This window comes from Ursus arctos, unplaced genomic scaffold, assembly GCF_023065955.2.
Source record: "Ursus arctos isolate Adak ecotype North America unplaced genomic scaffold, UrsArc2.0 scaffold_29, whole genome shotgun sequence".
In the NCBI taxonomy this organism is placed as follows: Eukaryota; Metazoa; Chordata; class Mammalia; order Carnivora; family Ursidae; genus Ursus; species Ursus arctos.
This window is the reverse complement of record NW_026622974.1, coordinates 34,503,371-34,530,379: the sequence shown is the minus strand read 5'-3', so window position 1 is coordinate 34,530,379 and position 27,009 is coordinate 34,503,371. Positions and strand designations below refer to the sequence as shown.

General features: G+C 33.2%; 1 protein-coding gene across 4 annotated transcripts in view; it reads left to right on the top strand.

The window, feature by feature from the left end:
* The window catches only part of IBTK (inhibitor of Bruton tyrosine kinase), a 95,210-nt gene that overhangs the window by 34,381 nt on the left and 33,820 nt on the right, over nt 1–27,009 (top strand). For 2 of the 4 annotated variants that reach the window (XM_044387095.3, XM_044387094.3), the window contains exons 12-26: nt 379–978; nt 2,105–2,191; nt 3,017–3,099; nt 3,185–3,222; nt 3,667–3,763; nt 10,987–11,088; nt 13,861–13,978; nt 17,092–17,152; nt 17,712–17,833; nt 19,129–19,241; nt 23,279–23,430; nt 24,179–24,214; nt 24,790–24,953; nt 26,246–26,338; nt 26,813–26,956. In XM_044387095.3, the coding sequence (XP_044243030.1) occupies nt 379–978; nt 2,105–2,191; nt 3,017–3,099; nt 3,185–3,222; nt 3,667–3,763; nt 10,987–11,088; nt 13,861–13,978; nt 17,092–17,152; nt 17,712–17,833; nt 19,129–19,241; nt 23,279–23,430; nt 24,179–24,214; nt 24,790–24,953; nt 26,246–26,338; nt 26,813–26,956 (2,010 nt within the window). The remainder of the gene's footprint in view (nt 1–378; nt 979–2,104; nt 2,192–3,016; nt 3,100–3,184; nt 3,223–3,666; nt 3,764–10,986; nt 11,089–13,860; nt 13,979–17,091; nt 17,153–17,711; nt 17,834–19,128; nt 19,242–23,278; nt 23,431–24,178; nt 24,215–24,789; nt 24,954–26,245; nt 26,339–26,812; nt 26,957–27,009) is intronic. The other 2 variants (XM_026507005.4, XM_026507004.4) reach the window with 1 other exon arrangement.

Genomic DNA, 27,009 nt, shown 5'->3' with positions numbered 1-27,009 from the left:
ACTGTATTCTTTTTTGGATGTTTTTATTTTTGTAATCATTTGTGTTTAGTTATAGTCATTTAAAAAATTTCTATGAAATGGTCATTTGAATTTATATTCTGGTGTTTCCTTATAGAAATCGAAAACACTGCTTTCAAAGGAAAACTTAAGTCTTGTCATTTTAGTTCAGGAGAAAAATATAAAAAGGAATAAATACATTTTAAAGTGTGATACAGTATCTAAGACTTCGCAATATTCTTATATTTTAGGAAATGCCAGATTTAAAATCTTACAAGTTTAATAACTAAAAAAGAAATTGTACTTTAAAAAGAGAATTGATTAGGGATGCTTTTTTCTTCTTTTTCTTGAAAGTAAAAATGATTTTTGTTTCATTTCTAGCCTTTATGAAATTCCATCCGTATCCTCATCATCCTTTTTTGAAGAGTTTGGCAAACTCTTAAGGGAAACAGATGAAACGGACAGCATACATGACGTGACATTTCAAGTTGGCAATAGAATTTTCCCTGCACATAAATATATTTTGGCAGCGCATTCTGACTTTTTTCAGAAATTGTTTCTTTCAGATGGGACCTCTTTTGACTTTACAGATGTTTACCGGAAAGATGAAGATTCTGCAGGGTGCCATCTCTTTGTGGTAGAGAAGGTTCATCCTGACTTGTTTGAGTACCTTTTACAATTTATATACACAGATACTTGTGACTTTTTAATTCATGGCTTCACACCAAGAATAAACTTAAACAAAAAGCCAGAAGAATATCAGGGCACTATGAATTCTCGTTCAAATAAAATGAATTGCCATGAAGATAATCAGAAGTCAGCATTTGAAGTTTACAGAAGTAATCAAGCTCATACAGTTAATGAAAAGCAGAAAAGCAAACCAAAATCTTCCAATAAAGGGAAAAGTAATGGGGAAGATGATCCTGTAAGAATGTTGCAAAATGTTGCAAAGAAATTTGGTTTCAGTAATTTGAGTAGTAGGTATGGCTCCTTCTTAATATCTATTCTTGAACCTCATTATGTCCTCTTAAAAATTCTTATCTTTTTCTTTGCTACTCTTCTTCTCCCCTCCCTCCGCTCCATCCCTCACCTTCCTTTTTGGATATGTTTTTTTCTCCATTCTGTGCTAAAACTATCTCTGTAGGACTCCCTGGATTAAAACTGTGTAGGCTTTTAGTGGGTTTGAACTCTCTATGGTGTTTGTGTAACAGGGATCTGGAATGGTAGGCAGTGTGGTATACTGGAAAGAGTACTGTCTTTGGAGTTAGACCTATATATATGTATTCCTCTTAGCTCTACTATGACTAGCTGGGGCAGACTTCTTAGTTTCTTTGAAATTCAGGTTCTTTATATATATACAAAAGGGGAGGGAGAATAGTGATCGCAAATTGTTGGTGTAGTTCTGTCATATAGCACATGTAAAGTGCCTAAGACAGCTTTGTCATATAAATCAGATTCTTTGAAATTCTCTTTTTTTAAGGTATGTATATCGCTTGTGGCACTACAACCTAATGTGTGGGGCCGGAGCAAAGGAGGAGCATGTATCAGGTTTCCTATTTAAAAACACTGAAGGGCTTTGTGCTATGGCTTTCATATGTTTTTTGTCAGTAACTATATTTAATGTGCTGTTGACCCTTGAAAAACATGGGTTTGAACTGTGCAGATCCACTTGTTTTAAAACTTTCTATGATAAATTCAGTACAGTACTGTAAATGTATTTTCTCTTCTTTATGATTTTCTTAACATTTTCTTTGGCTTCCTTTATTGTAAAAACACAATATATAATGCATATAACATATAAAGTATAAACATACAAATCTACTGTTTATGTTATTGGGAAGGCTTCCAGTCAATAGTGGGGTATTAAGTTTTGGGGGAGTCAAAATTATATGCAAATTTAAGCTCTGGGGCAGGAGGTGTAATGGTGACTCTGACTCCTGCATTGTTCAAGGATCAACTGTACTTCTTTATCACAGAGTAGAGTTTGTTGAGATACTTTTCTAGGCGATATAAATTGTATAATTATGTTCATATGTAAGGTAATTTGTTGGATTTCTGTTGTTTGTTTTGGTCCATCAACTGTTAATTTTTATCTGTTCTTGAATAGGCTAGATGGAGTTAAATTTGAAAATGGAAAAATCAATGTTATTGAGAAGAAAACTGGTAATAAATCAAAGCTAAATCAGAAAAAATGGTAAGTTAGGAAATGAAGATAAACTTTTCATCTCTAGATTTTGAGACCTAAGTATGATAACAGAGCTCTTATTAACACATGAAGCAAAATACATGAGTAGATACCCTTTTATCTTTACTGGTCTTCATTTCTAGAAATGTTGGATAGATGTTGAGGTAAATGGATAAAATATTAACTGCTCAATAAGACATTGAAACAGTTCATTTTTAAATTTTCTAATGAAAAAAAAATTTTTTATTTTTCCTTGTCCAAATTTTGTATTTTTCAATATACAGGAAATGATATTAACCCAAAACCGAACTAATTATGCCTCTTCATCATTATGATGATGATTTCCTTTAGTATAAACTTTTTCAGTAATAAATATACTATTCTAAATATGTGATTAAAAGTTTTTGTTTTTAGGTATTTGTGTTTTGTAGGGTAAAAGTTTTGGAGAAAGAGAAACTGGAGAGATCTAGACTGTGCTTTAGCAAATAGGTTGAAAAAGAAGTGAATTAAAGACCTTTGACTGTGATGTCACTTACTATCAACATTATTAAATACCTGGTCTGTAACGCAAAAGGAAAATTAGAAGACTTTTTGAATATTTATCTGTATTCAGTTCCCTTTAAATATTATCTTTATTGTAAGGCCCTTACTATCTTTCCTCAAGTGGAAGGAGATGAAGTACTTTATTTGTATGTATACCCTCAAGTTTTTTGTTCTCTGCTATCTTCAATTAAGAGAAAATCAACTTAAGCCAAATCCTATAATAAATTTTCTGTTCGCTAAATATGTAAAAAACTCACTCTTACTTCAATTAAAAAAAATTTTTTTTTCCAGTTCATTTCTGTGTGATGTGACCATGAAATCAATGGACGGAAAGGAATTTCCTTGTCATAAGTGTGTTCTTTGTGCTAGACTTGGTAGGTATACTTTTTGTTAGTTGTTGATTTATTTGTTTTAGTATTGTTTCACTGTTTTAATGAATTGTACTTTTTCTTTTCCCAGAATATTTTCATAGTATGCTGAGTAGCTCATGGATTGAGGTAAGATTTAAGTTGAAGCCACGTGGCTGGTAATCACACTTCTTTTTATTTTGGGGAAATTACATACGAAAGAAATTTAGAATGGGAACCTGATATTTTAACTCAGTTTTACTTTTGTTTTAAACTTTATGCTGAAGCCTGCTGGAAAATAGCAACATTTAGAATTAAAAATTGTTACAGAAAAGCTTCTTAGGTCAGAATTTCCCCTTTATTATTTGGACATATGTTTGGAATACCACCAGTGTGATTGGTTTTTGCTTCAGTTTTTCTTGACTCTCCATGTTACAAGGCATTTTAAAATTAAATGTATGTCATTTTAGATTTGTGTTTTATATATGTTACGTTCTTTTGCATTTGATGTGATTCCTATTCAGAGTTTTCTGTTCCAGTCAGAGTGCAGTTTTTTGTAGTTTAAAATTAATTATTTTACTTTATTTTTTTCAGGCTTCCACTTGTACAGCTCTGGAAATGCCAATACATTCTGACATACTGAAAGTTATTTTGGACTACCTCTATACTGACGAAGCTGTGGTGATAAAAGGTATTAATAAGAGGACATTTTAGATATTTAAGATGTAATTGAGTAATGGCAAAATCAACATGAATCTTAACTTCTACTCTTTAATTGAAATAAGCCATCAACAGAGGCTTAATTTAGAATCAGCAATAGGGATGTTTACTAATATTAAAGGAGTAGAAAAGAAAATTCTCAATACCTATGTGAAAATGAACTCTGTAAGGATTATATATAATGGTTGAGATTAGATTTAACAGTTTCATACCCAGCTACTTCTATGATTGAGATGAGGAACTGACAGTAGGGAATAGTTTTGACAAATAATTTATAAAAGTTTTTTCTTGTTTGTTTTCCCCCTTGTCATAATATCTCTGAAGTAAAATAAACAGACTAAGAATTGAATCAAAATTTATGGAGAGATTGCATTTATATGCTTTTTCAAGTAATACACCAATGCTTTAGTTACAAAGTGTCTTCAGTCAGGCATGGTGGACTATTGTGTTTACTTGTATGTGTATACCACATTTTTTTTATCCATTCATCCATCAGTGGATGTTTAGGCTGTTCCATATCCTCACTGTTGTTAATTATGCTTCAGTGAACATGGGAGTGCAGATATGTCTTCAAGATCGTGATCTCAATTCCTTTGCTTAAATATCCAGAAGTGGGATTGCTATATCATATGGTAGTTCTTATTTAATTTTTGGAGGAACCTCCATACTGTTGTCCATAGTGGCTGTATCATTCTACACTCCTACCAACAGTGGACAGGAGTGTTCCCTTTTCTGCACATCCTTGCCAACACTTGTTATCTTTTGTTTTATTAATAGCCATTCTGACAGGTGTAAGGTGATATCTCATTGTGGTATTGATTTGCATTTTCCTGATAATTAGTGACATTGAGCACCTTTTCATGTACCTGTTGGCCATTTGTATGTCTTTTCTGGAGAAATGTCTATTGAGCTCTTTTACCCATTTTTTAGTTATTTTCTTTGCTATTGAGTTGTAGGAATTCCTTATATATTTTGGATATTAATCCCTTATCAAATGTGGTTTGCAGATATTTTCTCCCATTCTGAAGGTTGCCTTTTCATTGTGTTGATCGTTTCCCTTTGCTTTGCCCCACATGAAACTACAAAGTTTCATGTAATTCCACTTGCTTATTTTTGCTTTTGTCGCATGTCGTTTTGATGTCATATTCAAAAAATCATTGGCAAGACTAGAATCTTTTACCCTGTTTTCTTCTAGGAGTTTTACAGTTTCAGGTCTTTTGTTTACATCTTTAATCCATTTTGAGTTGATGTTAGTCTATAGCGTAGGTCCCGTTTCATATTGTTGTCATGTGGATGTTCAGTTTTCCTAGCACTCTTTATTGAAGAGTGCTATTTTGTATTCTTTATATCCTTGTTGAGGATTAATTGACTGTAAAATGAGGGTTTATTTCTGGGCTCTCTGTTCTCTTCCATTGGCATATATGTCTGCTTTTTATGGCAATAAATTAATATTTGATTACTGTAGATTTGTAACATAATTTGAAGTCAGGAAGTGTGATGTTTCTAGCCTTGTTCTTTCTCAAGATTACTGTGGCTATTCAGGATTTTTGTGGTTCCATATACATTTTAGGATTATTTTTTCTATCTCTGTGTAAGATGCCATTGGAATTTTGATAGGATTTTATTGAATCTGTAGATTGTTTTGGGTAGAGTGGACATTTTAACAGTATTCTTTCAGTCCATGAACATGGGATATCTTTCCATTTATTTTCATCTTCAATTTCTTTCATCAGTGTTTTATAGTTTTCAGAATACAGATCTTTTATCTCCTTGGTTAAATTTATTCCTTAGTGTTTTATTATTTTTAATACAATTGTGAAAGAGATGTTTTCTTAATTACTTTTTTGGATAGTTCATTGTGTATAGAAAAGCAACTGATTTTTGTGTTGATTTTGTATCTTGCAACTTTACTGAATTTGTTTATTACTTCTAATAGATTTTTGATGGTGCATTTAGGGTTTTCTAACTATAAGATTTTGTCATCTGCAGAGATAGTTGTACTTCTTCCTTTTCTATTTGGATGACGCTTATTTATTTATTTATTTATTTATTTATTTATTGCTTCATTACTCTTGCTAAGACTTCCAGTACTATGTTGGAATAGGAATGGCATGAGTGGGCATCCTTTTCTTGTTCCTGATCTTAGACAAATAGCTTTCAGGTTTTTATTGTTGAATATGGTGTTAGTTGTGGACTTGTCATAGATGGACTTTATTATATTGAGGTACATTCCTTCGCTGCTTAATTTGTTGAAAGTTTTTTTTATCATGAATGGATATGAATTTTGTCTTATGCATTTTCTGCATGTACTGAAATGATCATATGATTTTTGTTCTTTATTCTGTTAAGATAGTATCACATTTGTTGATATGCATGTATTGAACCATCCTTGCATCCAGGCATAAATCCCACTTGATCATGGTGTATGATCTTTTTAACATGCTATTGAATTTGGTTTATTAGTATTTTATTAAGCATTTTTGCAGGTATGTTCCATCAGGGATATTGTACTATGATTTTCTTTTCTGGTAGTGTCCTTGACTCCTTTTGGTATCAGAATAATCCTGGCCTCATAAAATAAGTTTGGAAGTGTTCCCTCTTCTTCAGTTTTTGTTTTTGTTTTTGGACAAGTTTGAGAAGAATTGGTGTTAATTCTTCTTTAGATGTTTGGTAGAATTCATCCATGAAGCCATCTGGTCAAGGGCTTTTCTTTTTTGGGAGATTTTTGAGTATTGATTCAGTGTCCTTACTCTGTTATTGGTCTATTCAAATTTTCTGTTTCTTCATGATTCAGTCTTAGTAGATCATGTTTCTAGGAATTAATCTATTTCTTCTAGGTTATCCAATTTGTCAGCTTACTGTTTTTGATAGTAGTCTCTTATAATTTGCATTTCTGTGATATCGCTTGTAATGTCTCCTCTCATTTAGAATTTTATTTTGGGGGGGATCTTTTTTCTTAATCTGCGTAAGGGTTTGTTAATTTTATCTTTTCAAACAACTAACTCTTAGTTTTGTTGATCTTTTTTGTTTTTCTAGTGTCTCTAGCTCATATGTGTCTGCTCAATTTTTTTTTTAACATTTTATTTGAGAGAGACAAAGAGAGCACGAGTTAGGAGTGGGACAAGGGAGAGGGACAAGCAGACTCCCTGCTGAGCGCAGAGACCAGTGCTGGCTTCAGTCTCAGGACCTGGAGATCATGACCTGAGCCAAAGTCAGACGCTTCACCAACTGAGCCACCCAGGTGCCCCTCTGCTCAGTCTTTACTATTTTCTTCCTTCTGCTGACTTTAGGTTTTGTTTCTTCTTTTTGTAGTTCCTTGTTGTATAAAAACCCTCAATTGTTCTTTTGAGATATTCCTTTTTTGTTAAAGCATTTATCAGTATTAACTTCCTTGTTAGAAGTTCTTCTGCTGCATCCCATTAGTTTTGGTGTATTGTATTTCCATTTTTCATTTGTCTCAAGATATTTTTTGCTTTCTCTTTGATTTCTCCTTTGACTTACTGTGTTAATTTCCACATATTTACACATTTCCCTATTTTCCTCCTGTTACTCTAGTTTCGTGCCACTGTAGTTGGAGAAGATACTTGGTATCATTTAGTCTTCTTAAATTGTTAAGACTTGTTTTGTGGCCTCATATATGATCCACCCTGAAGAATGTTTTATTTGTGTTGAGAAGAATATATATTTTGCTGTTGTGAATGGAATGTTCCATATATATGTGTTAGGTTCATTTGGTGTGTAGTTGGTCAAGTCTGATGTTTCCTGGTTGATTTTCTGTCTCTATGGTCTGTCTGTATTTGAACATGAATATCCATATTCAAGTTCTCTTATTACTGTACTGATGACTATTTCTATTTTATGTATTTAGGTGCTTCAATGTTGTATGTTTATTATATGTATATGTACAACTGTTATATCCTATTGATGTATTGACCCCTTTATTATAATGACCTCTTTTTCTCTTCTGTTTCTGACTTGAAGCCTATTTTGTCTGATAGAAGTGTAGCCACTCCAGCTCTCCTTCTGTTACCATTTGCATGGAATATTTTTTTCTGTCCTTTTACTTTCAGGCTATGTGTGTTCTTAAAGGGAAAATGAGTCTCTTGTAGGCAGGATATAGTTGAATCTTGTTTCTTTATCCATAGCCACTTTGTCTTCTGATTAGAGAATTTAATCCATTTAAGGTAATTATTGATAGGTAAGGACTTAATGCCATTTTGTCAGTTTTCTGACTTTCGTAGTTCCTTCTTTCTCTCTTATTGCCTTCCTTTGTGATTGAATGATGTTTTGGTAGTGATATGCTTTGATTCCTTTCTCTAAATCTTTTGTGTATCTACTGTTGGTTTTTCCTTTGTGGTTATCATGAAGCTTACATATAACATATATAACAGTGTGCAGGTAACAGTCTATTTTGAACTAATCACAACTTAATTTCCATTGTATACAAAACCTCCACATTTTACTTCTCCCCACTCTGCCATTATTTCTTAAAATATTTATGCCTTTTATTTTCCCATGCAACTCGAATATGTATCTTGATATGCTATATGGTGTTCCATAGGTCTCTTATGCCCTGTTAATTTGTAGTCATTGTTTTTTTTTTTTTCCTGTTCTTCAGATTGGATAGTTTCAATTGACCTATAATTTCTGTCTCTTCATTGATGTTCTTGATTTCAGGAGACATTATCCACATACTTTTCTGTTTATTTTTTAGACATAATTTCCTTTAATTCTTTGGACATATTTAAAATAGCTGATTTAAACTCTAATAGTTCAGCATCTTGGCTTCCTCAGGCTTCCTTTTAGTTGCTTTTTTCCTATATATGGGCCATACTTACATGTTTTTTTGCATCTTTCATAATTTTTCATATATTTTAAACAATATGTGGTAACTCTTGAAATCAGATTCTCCTCCTTCCCCAGGGTTTATTGTTTGTGTTTGTTCATTGACTTTTCTGAACTAATTAATTCTGTAAAATCTCTGTTCTTTGTCTTGTGTGACCACTAAAGTTCTGCTGGGTTAGCTTAGTGGTCAGCTAATAATTAGAAATTTCCTTAAATGCCTAAAACCAATAAATTCCCAGCCTTTGCCACGGAGGTCCTTGTATATGTTGGGGCATGCCTTCATTTCTCAGGTGGGCAATTTATGACCCTGCTTTAGCTCTTACTGCCTGCTTTAGCAGAGCCTCACATCCAGCCAAAGGTAAAACTTTAGGGCCTTAAGTTTTTCCTTGGCGTGTATATAATTGTCTATATGTGTGTGACCTTCTAGATTCACAGCAGTGTGTTGAACTTTTCAGAACCCCCTGTGGACATCCGTGTTAGTTAACTGGAACTGCCATAACAAAATACCATGGATCAGGGGGCTTGAGGAACAGAAATTCATTTTTTCATAGTTCTGGAGGTTAGAAGTCCCAGATTAGGCTTTGGCAAGGTTGATTTCTGGTGAGGACTTTCTTCTTGGCTTATACATGGGTGCCTTCTTGTTATGTCCTCACATGGCCTTTTCTCTATGCATGTGTGTGTATGTTTGTGTGTTTGGGGGGGGAGGGAAGGAAATAGATAACTCTTTGATATCTCTTTTCGTAGGAGGACCCTAATCCTATTGGACCAGGGCTCTACTCTTATAACTTCATTTATCCTTAATTCCTGAGAGGCCCCATCTCCAAATACAGCCGCACTGGAAATTAGGACTTCAACATGTGAATTTTCAGGGAACACAAACATCCAGTTGTAACATCTCTTTTCCTACCTTTTTTATTTTTATTTTTTTTAACTTTTTTTTAAAGATTTTATTTGATACAGCACAAGCAGGGGGAGTGGCAGGCAGAGGGAGAGAAAGAAATAGGCTCCCCACTGAGCAGGGAGCCCAAAGTGGGGCTCAGGCTCAGGACCCCGAGATCATGACCTGAACCAAAGGCAGACGCTTAACGGACTGAGCCACCCAGGTGCTGCCTACCTTTTCTTAAAAAAAAAACAAAAACACTTCTTTGATCTGCTTGTCTTTTGCTCCATCTGTTATCATCGTCTCAGCTTCAATGTTAAACAATTGCTACTGATTGTTTTTAATAAATGCCCTAAGGGAAGAGGCTGTTTAGACCAGTAAAGCTTTGGGTCAGGTCAAAATAAAGACAAGCCCTGCGAGGGGGATTTCCAGGGAACTGCCAAGCATGTCAAATAATGACAGTTCTTTGATAGTGTTGCCTCATAACTCTTGTGCCTCCTTCAGTGGCTGTAGTTGTTTCCACTGTGATTGCAGAGTTATTGGTTTTCAAGACTATTGCGGAGGAGGGGAGAGGAGGATTTAAATAGAAAAAGCTACAGTGTTGAGTCGCTCACTGTTTTCTACCAAGATTCAGCCATTTTTCTTGAGTCAGCACTCCCCAGATTATTGCAAGCCTTTGGCTAATTTCTCAAATTCTGAAAAAGTTGATTTTGACAGTTTTCTTAGTATCTTCATTGCTTTTGTGGAGAAGAGGAATTCTGGAAGTAGTCCTTAGTTTGCCATTCAGTGACTTCACCTCCTTGTTAAAAATGGTTTTTCTACATTTTTTCTTCTTAGTCTTTTTTTCCTTCCTGTTGTGGTTTTGTTTTTGTATTTATGTTGTTATTCTGGCAGTATGTCAGGGTGATTGCTCAAGGCCATTAGTAGTACTCAGGACTGAGGTTATTTTAAATTAAGGAACTCTTGCAGTTTAAAAAGAAAATATGTACTCTTAGGCTTCTTTATTTAAAACAAAAATGATTAAGCATTATTCACCCCTCTCTCTCACTCTCTCTCTCTATGTGTATATATTTGTTCTTAACATATGTATATGTATTTAACATATACCTACATAATAATTTTGATGCTAAGATTTGAATTTCCCCTCTATGTATTAGATTGAGAAATGTTTAATATCTGGGAAATTTTAAGTAGGTCAGGCATACTAGTAGCCTTCTAGACTAAAAAGATCAATTCCGGTTGCCCATTTTATGTCCTAATGTGAACCAGGGCATTTTGGTGTGTTTCTTTCCAGTCTTATACTTAAAAGGTAGAAAATTCTCTCATTATTACTATTTATCATAATTGCCATTGCAATATTCCAAAAATAGTCATAATCCTCTTCTTTGTGTCTTAATTACTTGGAACTTTTTTCATAGGTATAATGTTTACAAAGTAATAATTTTGCTTGTTTTCTTTTTTTTTTTTAGAATCTCAAAATGTGGATTTTGTTTGTAGTGTTCTTGTGGTGGCTGATCAGCTTCTTATAACTCGATTGAAAGGGATTTGTGAAGTAGCATTAACTGAGAAACGTGAGTATTTTTGAATTTGAATATTACTATGTTTTCAGGTTGATACAGGATTATTCACTGACTTTATGATTCCATTTGTGGTAAAATGCACCATTATTTTTTTGAATCATGAAAAATGTTAAAACATTTGAACTATTTTGTGTCATTGTAAGCACATTATTTCAGAGTGTTAATATGTGAAAATATGTATATAATTGAAATATGTTAAGTTTTTTGAAATGTTGTGAAGCATTGAATAATGAAGATGATAGGAAATTTATTTTGAAATTTCAAGAACTTTTTTCCTTTTGCCCTGGTCTTGACTATATGTCTGTGTTTAGCTACCTGTTACTTACTATTTGCTGGAATTTTTACATAATTGTCTCATTTATGTATTTTATCAAAACACATCTCTTGTCTCTTAAACTCTTATTTTTTTTTTTTAAAGATTTTATTTATTTATTCGACAGAGATAGAGACAGCCAGCGAGAGAGGGAACACAAGCAGGGGTAGTGGGAGAGGAAGAAGCAGGCTCATAGCGGAGGATCCTGATGTGGGGCTCGATCCCGTAACGCCGGGATCACACCCTGAGCCGAAGGCATACGCTTAACCGCTGTGCCACCCAGGCGCCCCTTAAACTCTTATTTCTTTCTCTGTTCATTATTTCACTTAATGAATGCTTCATTATATCAGTTAATCGCATTGCTGTCTTTTGAACATTCAACTTTTGAAACCCAAAGCTGTTCGTTGTGTTTTGTTTTTTACATCCAAATTCTTTCAGTTGCCAGAACAGATGTATCTTAACTATATTTATTGACCACATTTTCCCCACCTTTTTATTCTGTCACTGTGCTAGTTGAGGTCACTGATATCCATCCCTTCTGTGTAGTGTCACAAGTAATCTTTTAAGTCCTCTGTATCTCTACTTCTTTTTTTTTTTTTTTTAATCTTTCTGGTGGAAGTAATTATTGTCTTCCTCTCTTTAGGTATTTTTAATTGCTTACTCTAAGATAAAGGTTAGGTTTTCTTAGCCTGATATAAAAGATTCTGATTTTATCATTGTTCATTTTCATTGTCACATTGCCACTTTAGGAAGTATGAAGGAATTTCCTGTCAGAATTTTCTAATTTGTACTTGCTGATAGTTTGTCTTGGCTCTAGTGTCTTACTTACTTTTCTTGAGCTTTATGGAATATCTTCTCCTTGGTTATCAAAAAAGAACAACAGTTAAGCTAGAAAATGGAAATGTTTGTTGCATCCTTTATTTTAATAATATAACAGGAATAAAGTATACATATTGGAGATATTTTCAGCTATTCAGTTGAGTTTCCTGGCATTGCTTGGGTATTGTTTTTTGGCCCATGCTGCACAACTGTCCTATAAATGAATATCTTGATCATCCTAGAACCCAGCAAGAGCAGGGTTCGACAAAGTCTGGTCTCCTAGTATTGGGCAGTCCTTGTTCCCAACTGAACAGCTCTAAAATTTTTGTATGATCCATTTTTGTGAAGTGGGAGACTTTGGGTTCATAATTAGTTGAAACTTTAGGTTTGGATAGGAACGGGACAAAGACCATTATTTACTGCAGTTATACTTTTTGACAGAGTTACAAGGAAGAAAGAAAAACAAATGTGGAGTGAGCCAGGTATAGAAAACAGTTGTGGGGGCGCCTGGGTGGCACAGCGGTTAAAGCGTCTGCCTTCGGCTCAGGGCGTGATCCCGGCGTTATGGGATCGAGCCCCACATCAGGCTCCTCCACTGTGAGCCTGCTTCTTCCTCTCCCACTACCCCTGCTTGTATTCCCTCTCTCGCTGGCTGTCTCTATATCTGTCAAATAAATAAATAAAATCTTTAAAAAAAAAAAAAAGAAAACAGTTGTGTTCCTCTGTTGGTTAGAACTCACAGTAAATAAAGAATAGAGGGGTTTGGGAAGCCAAAGTTATAGCTAGGTAGGTAGAATATTCTGAGATGGTCTCTAGCAAAATAGGACACATCAGATATAAATTTACTAGGATAGTAATAAAATCCAGAATCTTTCATACAGTATGGCAGATTGTGCACTGGCATGAATAATAATACAGTGATATCTAAATGTAATTATTTTCCAAATATATAGTGTATGTTTATGTAAATACACCCACATAAATTCTGATGGATTACTCAATGTAAATATGTTATAGACTGATGTAATCAGATTCTCTTAGTCGTTTTTAAAAATTACCCTTAACGTTACCCTTGACTTTTTTAAAATTTATTTTTTATTTTTAAACATATTTTATTTTTTAATTTTTGAAGTAATCTTTCTGCCCAACATGGGGCTCAAACCCGCCCCAAGATCAAGAGTTGCAGGCTCTACTGACTGAGCCAGTCAGGCGCCCCTAGTTTCTCTTAGTCTTAAGATCTTTTTAGTTTTATAGAAGAGAAAATAACTATTCTATGCTATATAAATGAAAAAGAAAGTTGTTTATCGATGGAAGTTAAAACTATTCTAAAAATGTTAGGTGGAAGATTGTCAATTCTTACATGTTTGCTTTTAGGTGACACTGTAACACGTCATCTGTATTTTCTTTTGGTATGCTTATTTCTCCTCATAAGCAATCATTTAAAATTACTTTGGCACACTGGGATGGAAAATAGCATTCTGAATTTGCCTTAGTATAAGTTATTTTGGCAAAAAACTACTTTCAGTTTTCCTTGTTCTTAATGTTCAAACCTGACAACTTTAAAAATAAGTATGTTGTATTTGCTATAGGGACATGGCTTTCATCTCATTTTGAGTATCTTTTCTTTGTAGTTACCCTTAAGAATGCTGCTATGGTACTGGAATTTGCAGCAATGTATAATGCTGAGCAATTGAAACTGTCTTGTTTACAGTTTATAGGACTGAATATGGCTGCTTTACTTGAAGCAAGGTAGGTTGGGTGCATATATTATATGACTGTTGCAAAAGCAATTATATATAATAGCAGATATGTTAGTAATTTAAAAAGGCATAATGATAAATTACAGCTTTGTAGAAAATAAAAATGTAAGGGGATTGAGTCATTCCATCAGTGTTTGAGTGCCTAATAAATGCCAGCCACTGCTAAAATAGAACAGTGAACAAAACAGACAATATCCTTGCCCTCAATGGAGAGCTTCCATTCCTGTTGGAAATTTGTGGGAAAATATTATTACAAGTAAATTTATACATATGCATATCTCTTTGCTTGTCTAGGCTCATTTACAACTATGTAATTGTTACCTTGGCTTTTAGAAACTATATACAGCACATAATTATTTTACATGTAAGCATGTGAAAAATTTGTTACTGGTTGATTTCTTTTTCTCTTTGGATATTTCTTAATTCATATTGCTTCTTTAGTCAGACTTAGACTGCAGCAGATGGCCTGAAAAATTTAGTTGGTTTAGTTTGTTGTAAGCTGGTATGAATATTCAAGTCTTTATGTTGAAATCAATGAGTAATGAAATGATTCTTTGAAAAATGACACATTTTATATTAAAAAAATCGGCTAAATATATACACCCTATTTTATAAACTAGTATTTCATATTATTGATGTTTATGTGGATTGAAAAAATTTGATAAATGCTAATAATTTAGGAGTTGTAGGTATTTTAGAAGTAGAGGGATCTTGGAAATTTCATCCCATTGTTTTCAACCATCTTAGTGGCATTGTTTAATGAAATAAATTTACAGATTTATTTTTTAATATAAGGTCAAATTTTTATTACTATAAAGTCATTGGTGAGAAAAATGAGTGTTTTGGTGAATACGAGGAAGCTTTAGATGAGACTTCTTCATGTCACTTGGTTTGAAACTTCAGTATCATTTTTTTCTGTATTTTGTTTTAGTCATAATAATGGCAACTAATACTATGTGCCAGGGAGCATTCTAAAGGTGTTATGCAGATCTCAGTTATTTTCATGGAAACTTTCTGATAGTAGATTCTGTTTATATCATCATATTACAGATGACAAAGCCCAGGAACCCTTTTTTTTTTTTTTTTTTGTCCAAGGAATAAAAGTTTGATCCATATAATTTATTATAAAGGTAACAGATTTTGATATCTCACCTTTCAAAGTCGGGATAATCTTTAATGAAACTAATTCTAGAATGTGATTGAAATAAAAGTGTTCTGATTTTTAGAGGTGAATCACTAACATTCTTAATAGTACTTTTGGCAATATAATGCTTTGTTATTTTATGAAAATGCTTTTCAAATGCAAATTAATGTTATGGAATATTAGACACTGTGATTTTATTTCATTTTCATTTTTTAAAAGATTTTATTTACTTGAGAGAGAGAGAGTGCACACAAGTGGTGAGGAGGAGCAGAGGGAGAGGGAGAAGCCGACTCCCCACTGATCAGGGCGCCTGACGTGGGGCTCGATCCCAGGACCCTGAGATCATGAACTGAGCCAGAGGCAGATGCTTAACCAACTGAGCTACCCAGGTGCCCTAGATAATGTGATTTTAAAATGCCTCTGGTATTTTAGTATCAGAACCTGGCTAGGGTTTCAGAATAAATTTCTTTGCTGATGTTACATTAATAATTGTAATCAAAGCAGTTTTTTTGTTTTTTTTTTTTACTTTGCCTTGCCAAATTAAGCTCAGTTTGTCAGATAAGAATCAACCAAAAAGCAAAACAAGCACCAAATCTAAAATATGATATTGGAAAACGATGTGTCTCAGTACCATTGTTCAGTTGTTACATTGTGACAGGTGTGTCAGGTGAACTATTAAGAATGGCACATGTGCTGTGATAATGTCTACTTGTGTAATTTTACATGAGTAGGTATGTGTAACTTGCATTAAAACAAAGATTTGTACAAATTTAACCATTCCTTATCAAATATGTACAGAGATGTTAAAAACGGAGAGCTACACCAAAATTGATATAACGTCACAGGTTAATTATCAAAATATTAAAAACTGGTATGGTACAGATTTGAATAGGCAAGTTGTTTTGCATTTGTAAAAAATAGTTTAAAATATATTTTAGAATGTAAGCTTTGACTCAAGTTTTCCACTGATAAGCCTTAACAGTATCTCTTTGGAACTTGCGAGTTCCTTGAAATTTACTTTGAATACAACTGATCTAGTCCAAACGTTATTTTATGCGTCATGAACATATTAAAGTCCAGAGAGGTAAAGTGAGTTGCTCAGTGTCATGCAGATAACTGGTAGCAGAGATAGTTCTAGATAGAACAATGGCCCATCAGGATACCTTAATTCTATCAGTATAGTGTTCCTTTTGTAGCTAAAGATTGGAAAGTTGGAAAATGAATACATACACGTTGTCCCTGATTTACAATGGTTTGACTTAGGATTTTTCAACTCTACAGTGGTGTGAAAGTGATACACATTTAGTAGAAACTGTACTTTGAATTTTGAATTTTGGTCTTTTCCCCGTGCTAGTGGTAAGTAGTATGATACAGTCTGGTGATCCTGGGCAGTGACAGTGAGCCACGGTTCCCAGTGACATACAGGAACACAAGGATATAAACAGCTGACTCACTTGTTTTTTTACTTTCAATACAGTAATTAATAAATTACATAATGTATTCAACACTTTATTATAAAATAGGCTTTGTATTATTTGATTTTGCCCAACTGTAGGCTAATGTATGTGTTTTGAGCATGTTTAAGGTAGTTTAGGGTAAGCTGTGATATTCAGTAACTGGGTATATTAAATGTATTTTTAACTTAAGAGATTTTTAATTTTTGATGGATTTATTGGGATGTCGAGGAAGAACTGTAGTTGCTATTTTGCTACAATATAAATGATAGAAAAATCTTCTTTAAGAGTTGAGTTTTATTGAAGATATTTGTCTATATATATATTGCTGTTTATTTGAAATATATAACTATACATGCAAAAAGAATTTGTAGCAACTGGCATATTAATGATTTAAAAAATAACTTACTTATTCAGCAGTGTAAAATGTCTCTACATATTTGAAAATCTTGGTAAGTTAAGTTACTTAAGTCTTTAGATAGAATTTTGTATCTTGTTTTTTAGGTCTCTTGATGTTTTAAGTGATGGTGTTTTGAAGGATCTTTCTGTGTTTTATAGAAAAATGGTAAGATTTATGTTTTTTTCAATAATGTGATCAAAAGTAAAGTACTGTTAGGTCAGACTTCTCCGTGGAATAAAGTCCTAATGAATTCTAATATACTAGGATCTTTCAAAAAGGAGACGTAAATTTTTTTACATATCCCATGGATTAGTATGATAATCAAAATGGAAAATATTTAATGATATAATTATTTTAATTCCTTTATAAGTGAAAGTTCTTGAAAAGTTTTTGAGTCTTTCATTACTTGTTAATTTACCAAAGGTCAGGTCAGTACAAAAACATGGATTCACATGATCCCTAAGAAATGGGTTAATTTGTATTTGATAATAAAGTAGAGCTTTTTTTAAAAGGTTTTTTTTTTTTTTGACAGTTTTTTGGAATAAATGAATGAAACGAATCAGTTTTTCCCATTGTTGTAAACTTAGGAAGTCATTAGGCATTCTAGACTTTTCCTTGTTAATGTGACCACATATCAATATGAACAAGTGGGATATACCTATTTTTTTAAAAAAGTCTTTACACATTTTATATTTAACAAGGGACACCTTTTTTTTTTTAATAGATTCCAGCAATGGATAGAAGAGTCATTACACCATATCAAGATGGACCAGATATTAGCTATTTGGAAGTAGAAGATGGAGATATCTTTTTGAAAGAAGAGATAAATTTGGAACAAAATTTTTCGTAAGTTCTGTTTCTCTTTTTTCTTTTCTTTCTTTTCTTCCTTCCTCCCCTTCCATCCCTCTCCCCAATCTTTTACACTATTAACACTTTTATGCTGAAAGACAAAAATTGGAGCATCGTGACATAAGAAGTATGTATTTATGTTTATTCTTAGCCTTATTATAAGAAAGTAAGTGCATAATTGTTTGCAGATGTAACAAAATTAACTGTAAATATATAAGGAATACAACCTTCAAGTTAACATATCTGGTTAAATATGTGCATTTATCTTAGCTACTTTCCCAAACCCTGCTGGAATTATAATAAAAAAATAAAGGCATATTGCACTAGAGAGAACAGGAAAGGAGAAAACAGCAGTTAGGAGATGTACAGTTTTGGAAGTTGGAAAGCAGTCACTGGGAGTAATGACTTAGAACAGAAAAAATCTAAAACAGAATCCCAGAGAGGCTTAAGAATTAGAGGTAGCAGGTTTATGAAGATCAGGTGAGTGGTTAGATTTGGAGAAGAGCGTTTTTTTTAAATTCTTGCAAAGAGCATTGACCTCTCTCTGAAACCCATTCACCCAAGTGATTGCTCCTCCCATCCATCTTGACAGAAAGATTTGCCCTCTGGAGAGTTTGAACCTAAGAGGAGTGCATCCCCACTATGGATTTTTTTTTCTATAGAGAACCTGACTGGTTCAAGAGATAGGACCTATAGTGACTGACATTCGGAATCCTCCAATAAAATATCCCAGGGTCTACATTATCTCCCTATAGTGTGGCCAACCATTTAACAAACCTTGTTTAGAATTTCCAGTCTGCATCTTAGGCTCACTTATCAACTGGTTAGAGAATTACTTTCCTTCTACTTGATAAATGACTTGTCAAACTCTTGGGCATTCAAGTCATTTAATATACACACACACTATGTATACTAACTATGTAGCTCACTGAAAAACTGGTCTTCCAGAGGTTTGTTTAAACCCTTTTTCTAGAGTTTGTTAGCATTTGGGTCACTTGAAGTTTCTGATACCTGATTATTTTACTTTTCAAAGTATTTCCCTATATACTATCTTTTTTCTAACTTTCACAGAGATAGTAGGGTTAGAACAAGTAAGACTTATCACATTGAATTTCAGTGAAATGGAGTAACTTGCTCTGGGCCATGTAGATAAATGCAACTAGAGCATGCATATTTTTTGTGTTCTCTGATGAAAATGCTATATATATATTCTTTTGCTCAAAATACATAGTTCTGTTGTTAACCTATAACTTATTTCTAAAAAATGAATTTTGTATTTGCTTTTTTCCTAGGGAAAGTATGTTCAAGAAGGCAAAAACAAAAGCAAAAAAGAAGCCACGTAAGCGTTCAGATAGTTCAGGAGGTTATAACCTTTCAGATGTTATTCAGAGTCCACCATCTACAGGTTAGTGAAAGTGTCTTAGGATATATTTCCTGAGCTAATCATTCATATCTATGTTCTCTCATTTAACATGTATTAAATACTATTGTATGCCATTTGCCAGACCTACTGTAAAGAAAATAGTCTTTGTCTTAGGGATGTTACAGAAAATGATAGTACATTTTAACAAATATTCTGATTGAAGTTTGCTTTGGGAACACAAAAGAAGAGCCCATAGTAGTCTGAGAAGATCAGGGAAGACCTCTTAGAGGAAAATAATATGTGAGTTGCATCTTGAAGAATGAGGAGGAGTTGGCCAAGAAAAGGAGACTGGGTGATAGACATACTAAGCAAAGGGGGCAGTATGCTCCCAAGACTAGAGGCCCTAGAAAGAATTGCACATTTCTTATGCCTGTGGTTCAGCATGACACAGCCATATAGGATATGTGCATCTAGGTGGTAGTTGAAAACGGTCAGATTTTGGAGGCATTTTATGCTAAACTAAGGAATTTGGATTTTATTCTGAAGACTATGGGTAGTTGATATATATATCTGGGGGGGGGGCAGTGAAAGAGGGGGAGAGAGAGAGAATCCCAAGCAGACCCCACGCCCAGCGTGAAGCCTGACCCGGGATTTGATCTTAACAACCCGAGATCACGACGTGAACTGAAATCAAGAGTCAGATGTTCCACCTGCTGAGCCACCCAGGCACCCCTAGTTGATGGATTTTTAAGGCATATGATGTGGTGGGATAAAATTTATGTTCTTAGAAAGACCACTCTGTTTAGTGGCATGAGGTTTAGAGATACACAAAACATGACAGAGATACTGTTATCACATGAATTCATTTCATTTATATCAGTAATCCAATGCACATGCCATTCATGTACATTAGGAGGTTATAATCCAGTAATATAATACAACACATTTCATATCTATGCATTATGTGAGCTGTTTGAAAGTAAAGCTTATGTAGTTTTTCTAAAGTTTTTTATTTTGAAAATCTTACTGAAAAGATGAAAAAAAATGAAAATCTGTATACCCTTCATTCAGATTTATTGTTACCCTCTTACCACATTTAATTTTCCTTACAGACTTTCTGTTGCCTGCTCTCTTCCCTCATCCACCAGACAGTCTATACATTTTTTTATAGATGCACTTGGAAGTTGTAGGCATGACATTTTAATATAAATTAGTATTAATATGAATCTCCTAAGAATAAGGATTTTCCTTATCACATCTAGAGTATCATCACATCTAAGACAATTGACATTAATTCACTAATATTAATATTATAGTCTCTGTGCAGATTTCCCAAGTTGTCAAAGAATGTTTTTACAGACTTTTTGTTTTAACCTTAAAAAGGACCTAGTATCCTATGAAGATAGGCCTTGCCTTTGCTTATTATAATAAATGTCTGTTTAGTCTCTTTAAGTAGAGCAGTACCTCTCACACCTTTTTGTTTTGTTTTAAAAAATTCAGGCCAGTGGTTTAGACTGTTCCACATTCTAGATTCATCTGATTAGATCCAGATGAAACTATCTAAATTTTAGTAGTTTCTTTAGATGAAAATATGGAAGTGTGACCATAAAATAATGAGACTACAGTATGGCTTTAAGAAATGGTATGTGTTTCTACAGCAGTAAGACATAAACAGGTGCAATTTTGATCAGTATTTCCATAGTCAATCAGCCTGATAAGTTTGAAAAATACAAGTGCACATTGTTTGTATCCCTGTGGGGGGGGGGATAAAAAAAAAAGTTGTCATTCAGGGTAAAGAAAGAATGTCTTTTTATGTTTAACACGATCTTCAAATGAGGTACTTGATGTGTTCGGTAATGCTCAAAGGGTAAATCATGTCAAGAATAGTTGTGTTAGATAACACAAAAAGACATACAAAAGATAATATGCCTAAACATAAAAAAGGTAATATACCTAAATTGATTGATGAAGCACTAAGATAGGTCTTTCACATTTACTACAACTCCTGATTCCTATTTTAGGACCTTTCAAAATGTAAAATTTTGTGATTTTTGTGTTCTCTGTGTTACATCAGTTACCTCTAGTCCTTAGAAGGACACATGGGTAGATTGATGGAAAGATGAATAAATGAATAGACAGTCATGAAACTAGTGATTTTTCCAGTCACCTAAAAGACTTAGGGAAAAAGCAGCTATTTGGTTTTATTTATTTATTTATTTATTTATTTATTTATTTATTTATTTATTTAATTTATTTATTTATTTGAGAGACCATGGCGGGGCAGGTGGGCGGTGGAGCAGAGTGAGAGGGAGAACAACAGACTCTGTGCTGAGCACCGAGCCCGACGTGGGGCTGGATACCAGGACCCTGAGATCATGACCTGAGCTGAAACCAAGAGTCTTATGGCTTGATGGACTGAGCCACCCAGGCATCCCTATTCGGTTTGCTTTAAATAGTGGTATTATTAGCACATGTGTTAGAATCTTAGCATTTCATAGCTGGAAGAGACATTAATAATGAGCTGGTTTATGTTCCTTCCTTTAAACCTAAAGAAACAAGCTCAGAAAACTTCACTGATTTGAGGTAGTGACAGAAATAGAATTTATTTTTTCAATTCCAGTTCTGTGTTCTTTGTGCTGTACCACTTTTTTTGTGACCAAAGCAAATGATTGAAAGGTCAAATTTAAACTAGGGACCAAAAGACCTGTTTTGGAAGTAAATTTATTTTTGTTGATCCTTAACATTAGACAAAAGACATTCTGTGAGAATGTTTTATACTAAAAATAATTGTTGGCTGCTTATTAAACATCATCTTTATTCATTAGATTTATTTCTAATTGACTTTTGGGAGCATTCTGGCATTAATTATACTCTCCTAGATAAAAATTTGCTGCTGGGGTGCCTGGGTGGCAGTCAGTTAAGCATCCAGTTCTTGGTTTCAGCTCAGGTTGTGATCTTGGGGTCATGAGATCCAGCCCCACATCCTGCTCCATGCCCAATGTGGAGTCTGCCTGGGATTCTCTCTCTCTCTCTCTGCCCCTCCCGCTCATGTTCTCGCTCTAACATGAAAAAATAAGTCTAAAATTTTGCTGCTCTTAAAAATATTTAAAGCACTGGGGGCAGGGGTGTTGAATGTTGTTTCCAAACTATTTTAGCAGTGACAGCAACAAAGGAGGCATAAAGTGATTTAGTTTAAAGAAAACACAAATATTTGAATGTATAAGAGATGGTATGTTTTATTTATTTTAAAGTCATTTGTAAAACTTTCAGTTACTTTTAGTTATAGCTCATGTTTGTGTTTTATTTTTTGCTACCTCATTTAGATTCTACTAAAATTGAAATATGTGAAAATAAACACATGAACTTAAGCAGATGTTTATTGTTTTCTCTATTTGTATTTGAAATGACTGATGTACTAATGAATATGGATACCAGGTATGGCAGGGAGACAGGTATTTAGGTTGCTTAGGAGAAGAAATGGTATATACATTTCATAACAACCCTTTTGCTTTAGGTGATAAGCCAATTAAAATAGCTTTAAATCCACAGTGTTTTTTTGTTTGTTTGTTTGTTTTCAGAATTAAAAACCCTCAAATAGGCCACATTGGCTTAAGCATAGCCTCTGCTATGGGCCAGTCTGTTGACTAGAGTACAAAGGCTACAATGTTCCTTCCACACAGAGTGGGGCCAGTCCCTGTTTGCATGGGTGCAGATAAATTGGTACAGAGAGATGAGAAAGGGGAGGGTCTGAAGTTTATTTATTTATTTTTTATGGAGAGGAAATTCTGAATCACTTCTTAAAGCAGACCCAAAAAAATGTCTTCCTTAGGTTCATTGCCTAATTGCTGTGTAATCGAAATGGGTAAAACTATTGTTTTAACATCTCCTCCATTTCATTTTTTTACTTTAATTGATTTTTTCATCAGCTTGAATTGTCAAGATTTGTTATAGTGGAAATAATATAAATGTTATTAAATCTCTCGATAAATGGAAGTTTTTAGCTCTGTTTAGTTCACTGAATGTAATACACACATTTAATGTATAGGTGTTTAAATATTTTTTAAAATTTTACCTTTCAGGATTATTAAAGTCTGATAAGACCAATTCTGTGGAATCTCTTCCAGAACTGTTGACATCAGACTCTTCTGAAGGAAGCTATGCAGGAGTGGGTAGTCCTAGAGATTTACAGTCCCCTGATTTCATAGCAGGATTTCAGTCAGATAAAATCGAGGTTTGTTTTTATTTATTAATGCACTGTTTTCTTCAAATTTTAGATCTATAGACAGTTTTTTATTATTTTTTGCTCTAACTTTAAAATACCTTCCTGGCTGGTTTATTAAAAAATACAATAATATGTGTAGTATTAGTTTTCTCAAATTTGCATGATGTTTCTAGTTTTAAAGATTTTAATCGTAGTTTGAGCCTTTGATGACATATTTCTAATCCTCTTTCTTCAGTTAAAATATAATGTTGATGTAAAATATAGCAACACTGTATAGACATATGGAAAAATACATTTATAGCTAAATTACTTGAAATTTATTTTGTGAAATGTAAGTTAACACCAGCTAAAAATTGTCAGAGGAAAGTGATTTTGAAAGTAAGCCTAACTTCTAATTCCACATAGTCTCTTTCCTCTATCATGTTATTAGGAGCAATACAATCTGGAGTGGAGTTCTTCTATTCTAGCCCAATTGACATTAAGCTGCAGAATTTCTAGTCTGGTTAAACTCTGAGGAGGCCATATTTTAGACATATCTTACCATTTTATTCCATAATTGTTAATCCACAAGAAAGTGTCTAACTTATTAGATGTAGTCATTTTTCTCTAACCCCTAGTCCTCCACAGAACTATTAGAACTTTGAGAAATTCATGAGACAATGGAAAAGTTACCCATTCTTCTTAGTTTTCTAGGCCTCCAGAATTGATTTTTTTTAATGTGGTTTTTTAAATTTATTTTTATTATTTTTTTATGTAGGATAGAAGTTTGGGGGCAATTCATATTAACCTCAAGGTGGGTGCAGAAGACAATTGAGGTTTAAAAGGAAGATTAAAGGCGTGCTGTGTGACTGTCTGGCAATAAGCATCTATCCTGGCAATGCAAATAGCCATTTTAATAACTTCTTTGACCTACTGTAATGGCAATTGTTTTAGGGTTCCTTTTGAGCTGTCAATATCATTTAGCTTTAATTTTATTCAGAGTGAATTACATGACATTAATATGAAACAAAATGAAAGTTTGGCATGAAAGTCATAGACATTAATTTTAAAGTTATTGATTCATATCTTATTTGAATACTTTTATTAACATTTTTAATACTCATGTTAATAGGGATTTAATGCATGAACTTCTTGTTCCCCTGAAAATTATTTCCAAAGCTCATAATAATTGAGTTATAGTCACTGATAACTTTTGAGATTTGGTTAAGGCACTGAACTAGAAGAATGCTGGATAATTATTGTTAAAAGATTTCATGCTTTAATATAATTTAACCAATATTTATTAAGTACCAACTATATGTTAGCTACTATGCCAGGTGCCTGCTATTATTCATTTTTTAATTTTTCTTTTTTTCTTTTTATCTCCAGGGGAAAATTAAACCATATGTTAATGGTACACCTCCTACATATTCTAGGGAAGATTTAAAACCATGGGAAAAATCACCAATACTTAACATATCTGCTCCACAGACCATTCCCAGTAACAGAATTGATACTACAAGCTCTTCCAGTTGGGTTGCTGGCTCTTTCAGGTAGGATTTTCATTTTGTTCTGTACCTATTAGAGAAATGTTATTCATTTTTAGTCCAATGGAAATTTTTAATGAAGCACATTTAAAAAGTATTAATGTAAATTTCTAATACATAGAAAATTACCTAAATGCATACAGATTAGTAGCCCACTAAAATAAGCACTTTTTCCCCAGACAGAATTTAGTTCCTTTTGTACTGTCATTTTTGAAAACTGGTAAATACTATATAACACACAGATATCTATATCTCAATATGTATTGACTTAGTAGCTATTTTTTGATAGTATATATTAAGTTAAAATTCCCACTTAAGAAGACTATATTGTCTTTTGTAGGCTTACTTTTTTTTTTAAAGCACATTAAAGGGTATTTAAGATCTCACAGAATGTAGTTACTAAGTTATTTTTCAGAGGACATTAATTTTAATGTTACACTGACTTGCCTGTATTAAATCTAGAAAAAAATTTTTTAATTGAAGGAGTAGCTATAATTAGAATGTGGTATTCTTTTAGAGTGTTTATTGAGCTTGTGTTTCATCTTTATATACCTACTATGGTTTATCATAGGCTAAAACTGTTAATTGACTTACCAATCACATTTATGTTATTATTTTGAAATGTGCTGTATTTTGCAAAGTCGGAAAACCAGATTATGATGTGCCAGTTTATGTTGCTTTATATTCTAAAAGTAGTTTAGAAATCAGTCTCAAATTTTTGCCTTTAAGTAAACATGTTTGTGGGAACACTGAGAAGCATCTTCTGCTCACTAGACTATTTTATTAAATGTGTTTGAAGAATAATTCGCTTGGTGTAAAGTCAGCAAAGTAGATTGGCTATATCTGAAGATTGTAGAATTTTTTTTCTCATTATAGTATAACTCCCTCAGGTGGGTTTCTAATATTATTGAACACTCCCAAGCTTCCCTGTTAAATTTTTGTTAACATTAGTAAGAATTTTGTTAAAAATAGTTTGCAAGTTCTGTTCATCTTAAAGGATAAAAATTTAAGCAGAACTTTGATTACATCTGCCTGAGTTAGATGAGAATCATTCTATTGCTTGTTTTTTTGTTTGTTTTTGAGAGTTTCAGTTATGACTTTGGAGGCATTTTAGTTTTATGTATATATAATAATAGCTTTCCTTCAGAGTATCCTTTTTGAATTTGGCCATAGCTGACAAACCTAAATTATCCTCTTATTAGCAATCTTATATATAATTTATAGTTTCAGTGAGGTTTGGGGGTTGGACTTTATGGAGCAATAACTGTATTGTAAAGTATCTTTTATATGTATTTTAGTCCTGTCAGCCCTCCTGTCATGGATCTCAGAACCATCATGCAAATTGAAGAAAGTAGACAAAAATGTGGAGCTACACCAAAGACAAATTTGGGGTTGGTTAAAAAATCATAAAAAAGGAAAGACTGTGTTGTTTTATAGTTCTGTCCTAAAAAATTGGAAAGACGTAGTGGACTTTTTTCTGTTTTTCTACATTTGATGTTAAACTCAAATTTATAAGCTCTTTCCTAGGTACTCTAGTCTTCCTAACATTTCTTTAACATATGCTATAAGATTGAATTGGGTTGGTAGTCCAGCTCTTGTAGAGTATGGTGTTGATTGTTAGAAATTGGCCTCTAAAATGATCATTGTGGACTGTTTTTGATGCAAGTGTGGTGTAAATATATTAGTAGGAAGGCTCATTTGTAGCTATTATTTGATCATCGATAGTGTACACTGTTAACTGTCACTGTTGAATCTTGTGGCCATTTTGATCCAATAATAGTAGAATCAGATCAAATAAACAAAGCAATATAATTACCTGTAACCTTCATTAAGTAGAAATTAATGCTAATTCATTTAATTTCTAGCAAAATGATTTCTCATGGAGTTAAGCTTTCTCAGAAGCAACGAAAAATGATTGCAATGACTACCAAAGAAAACAATTCAGGAACAAATAGCATGGAAACAGCTTTAACTGCACCATCAAAAACTCCGAAACCAGTGAATGCATGGTATGCTTTAAATTTTATTAAAATAGGGATCTGTGCATTAGCTTTTAAGGTAG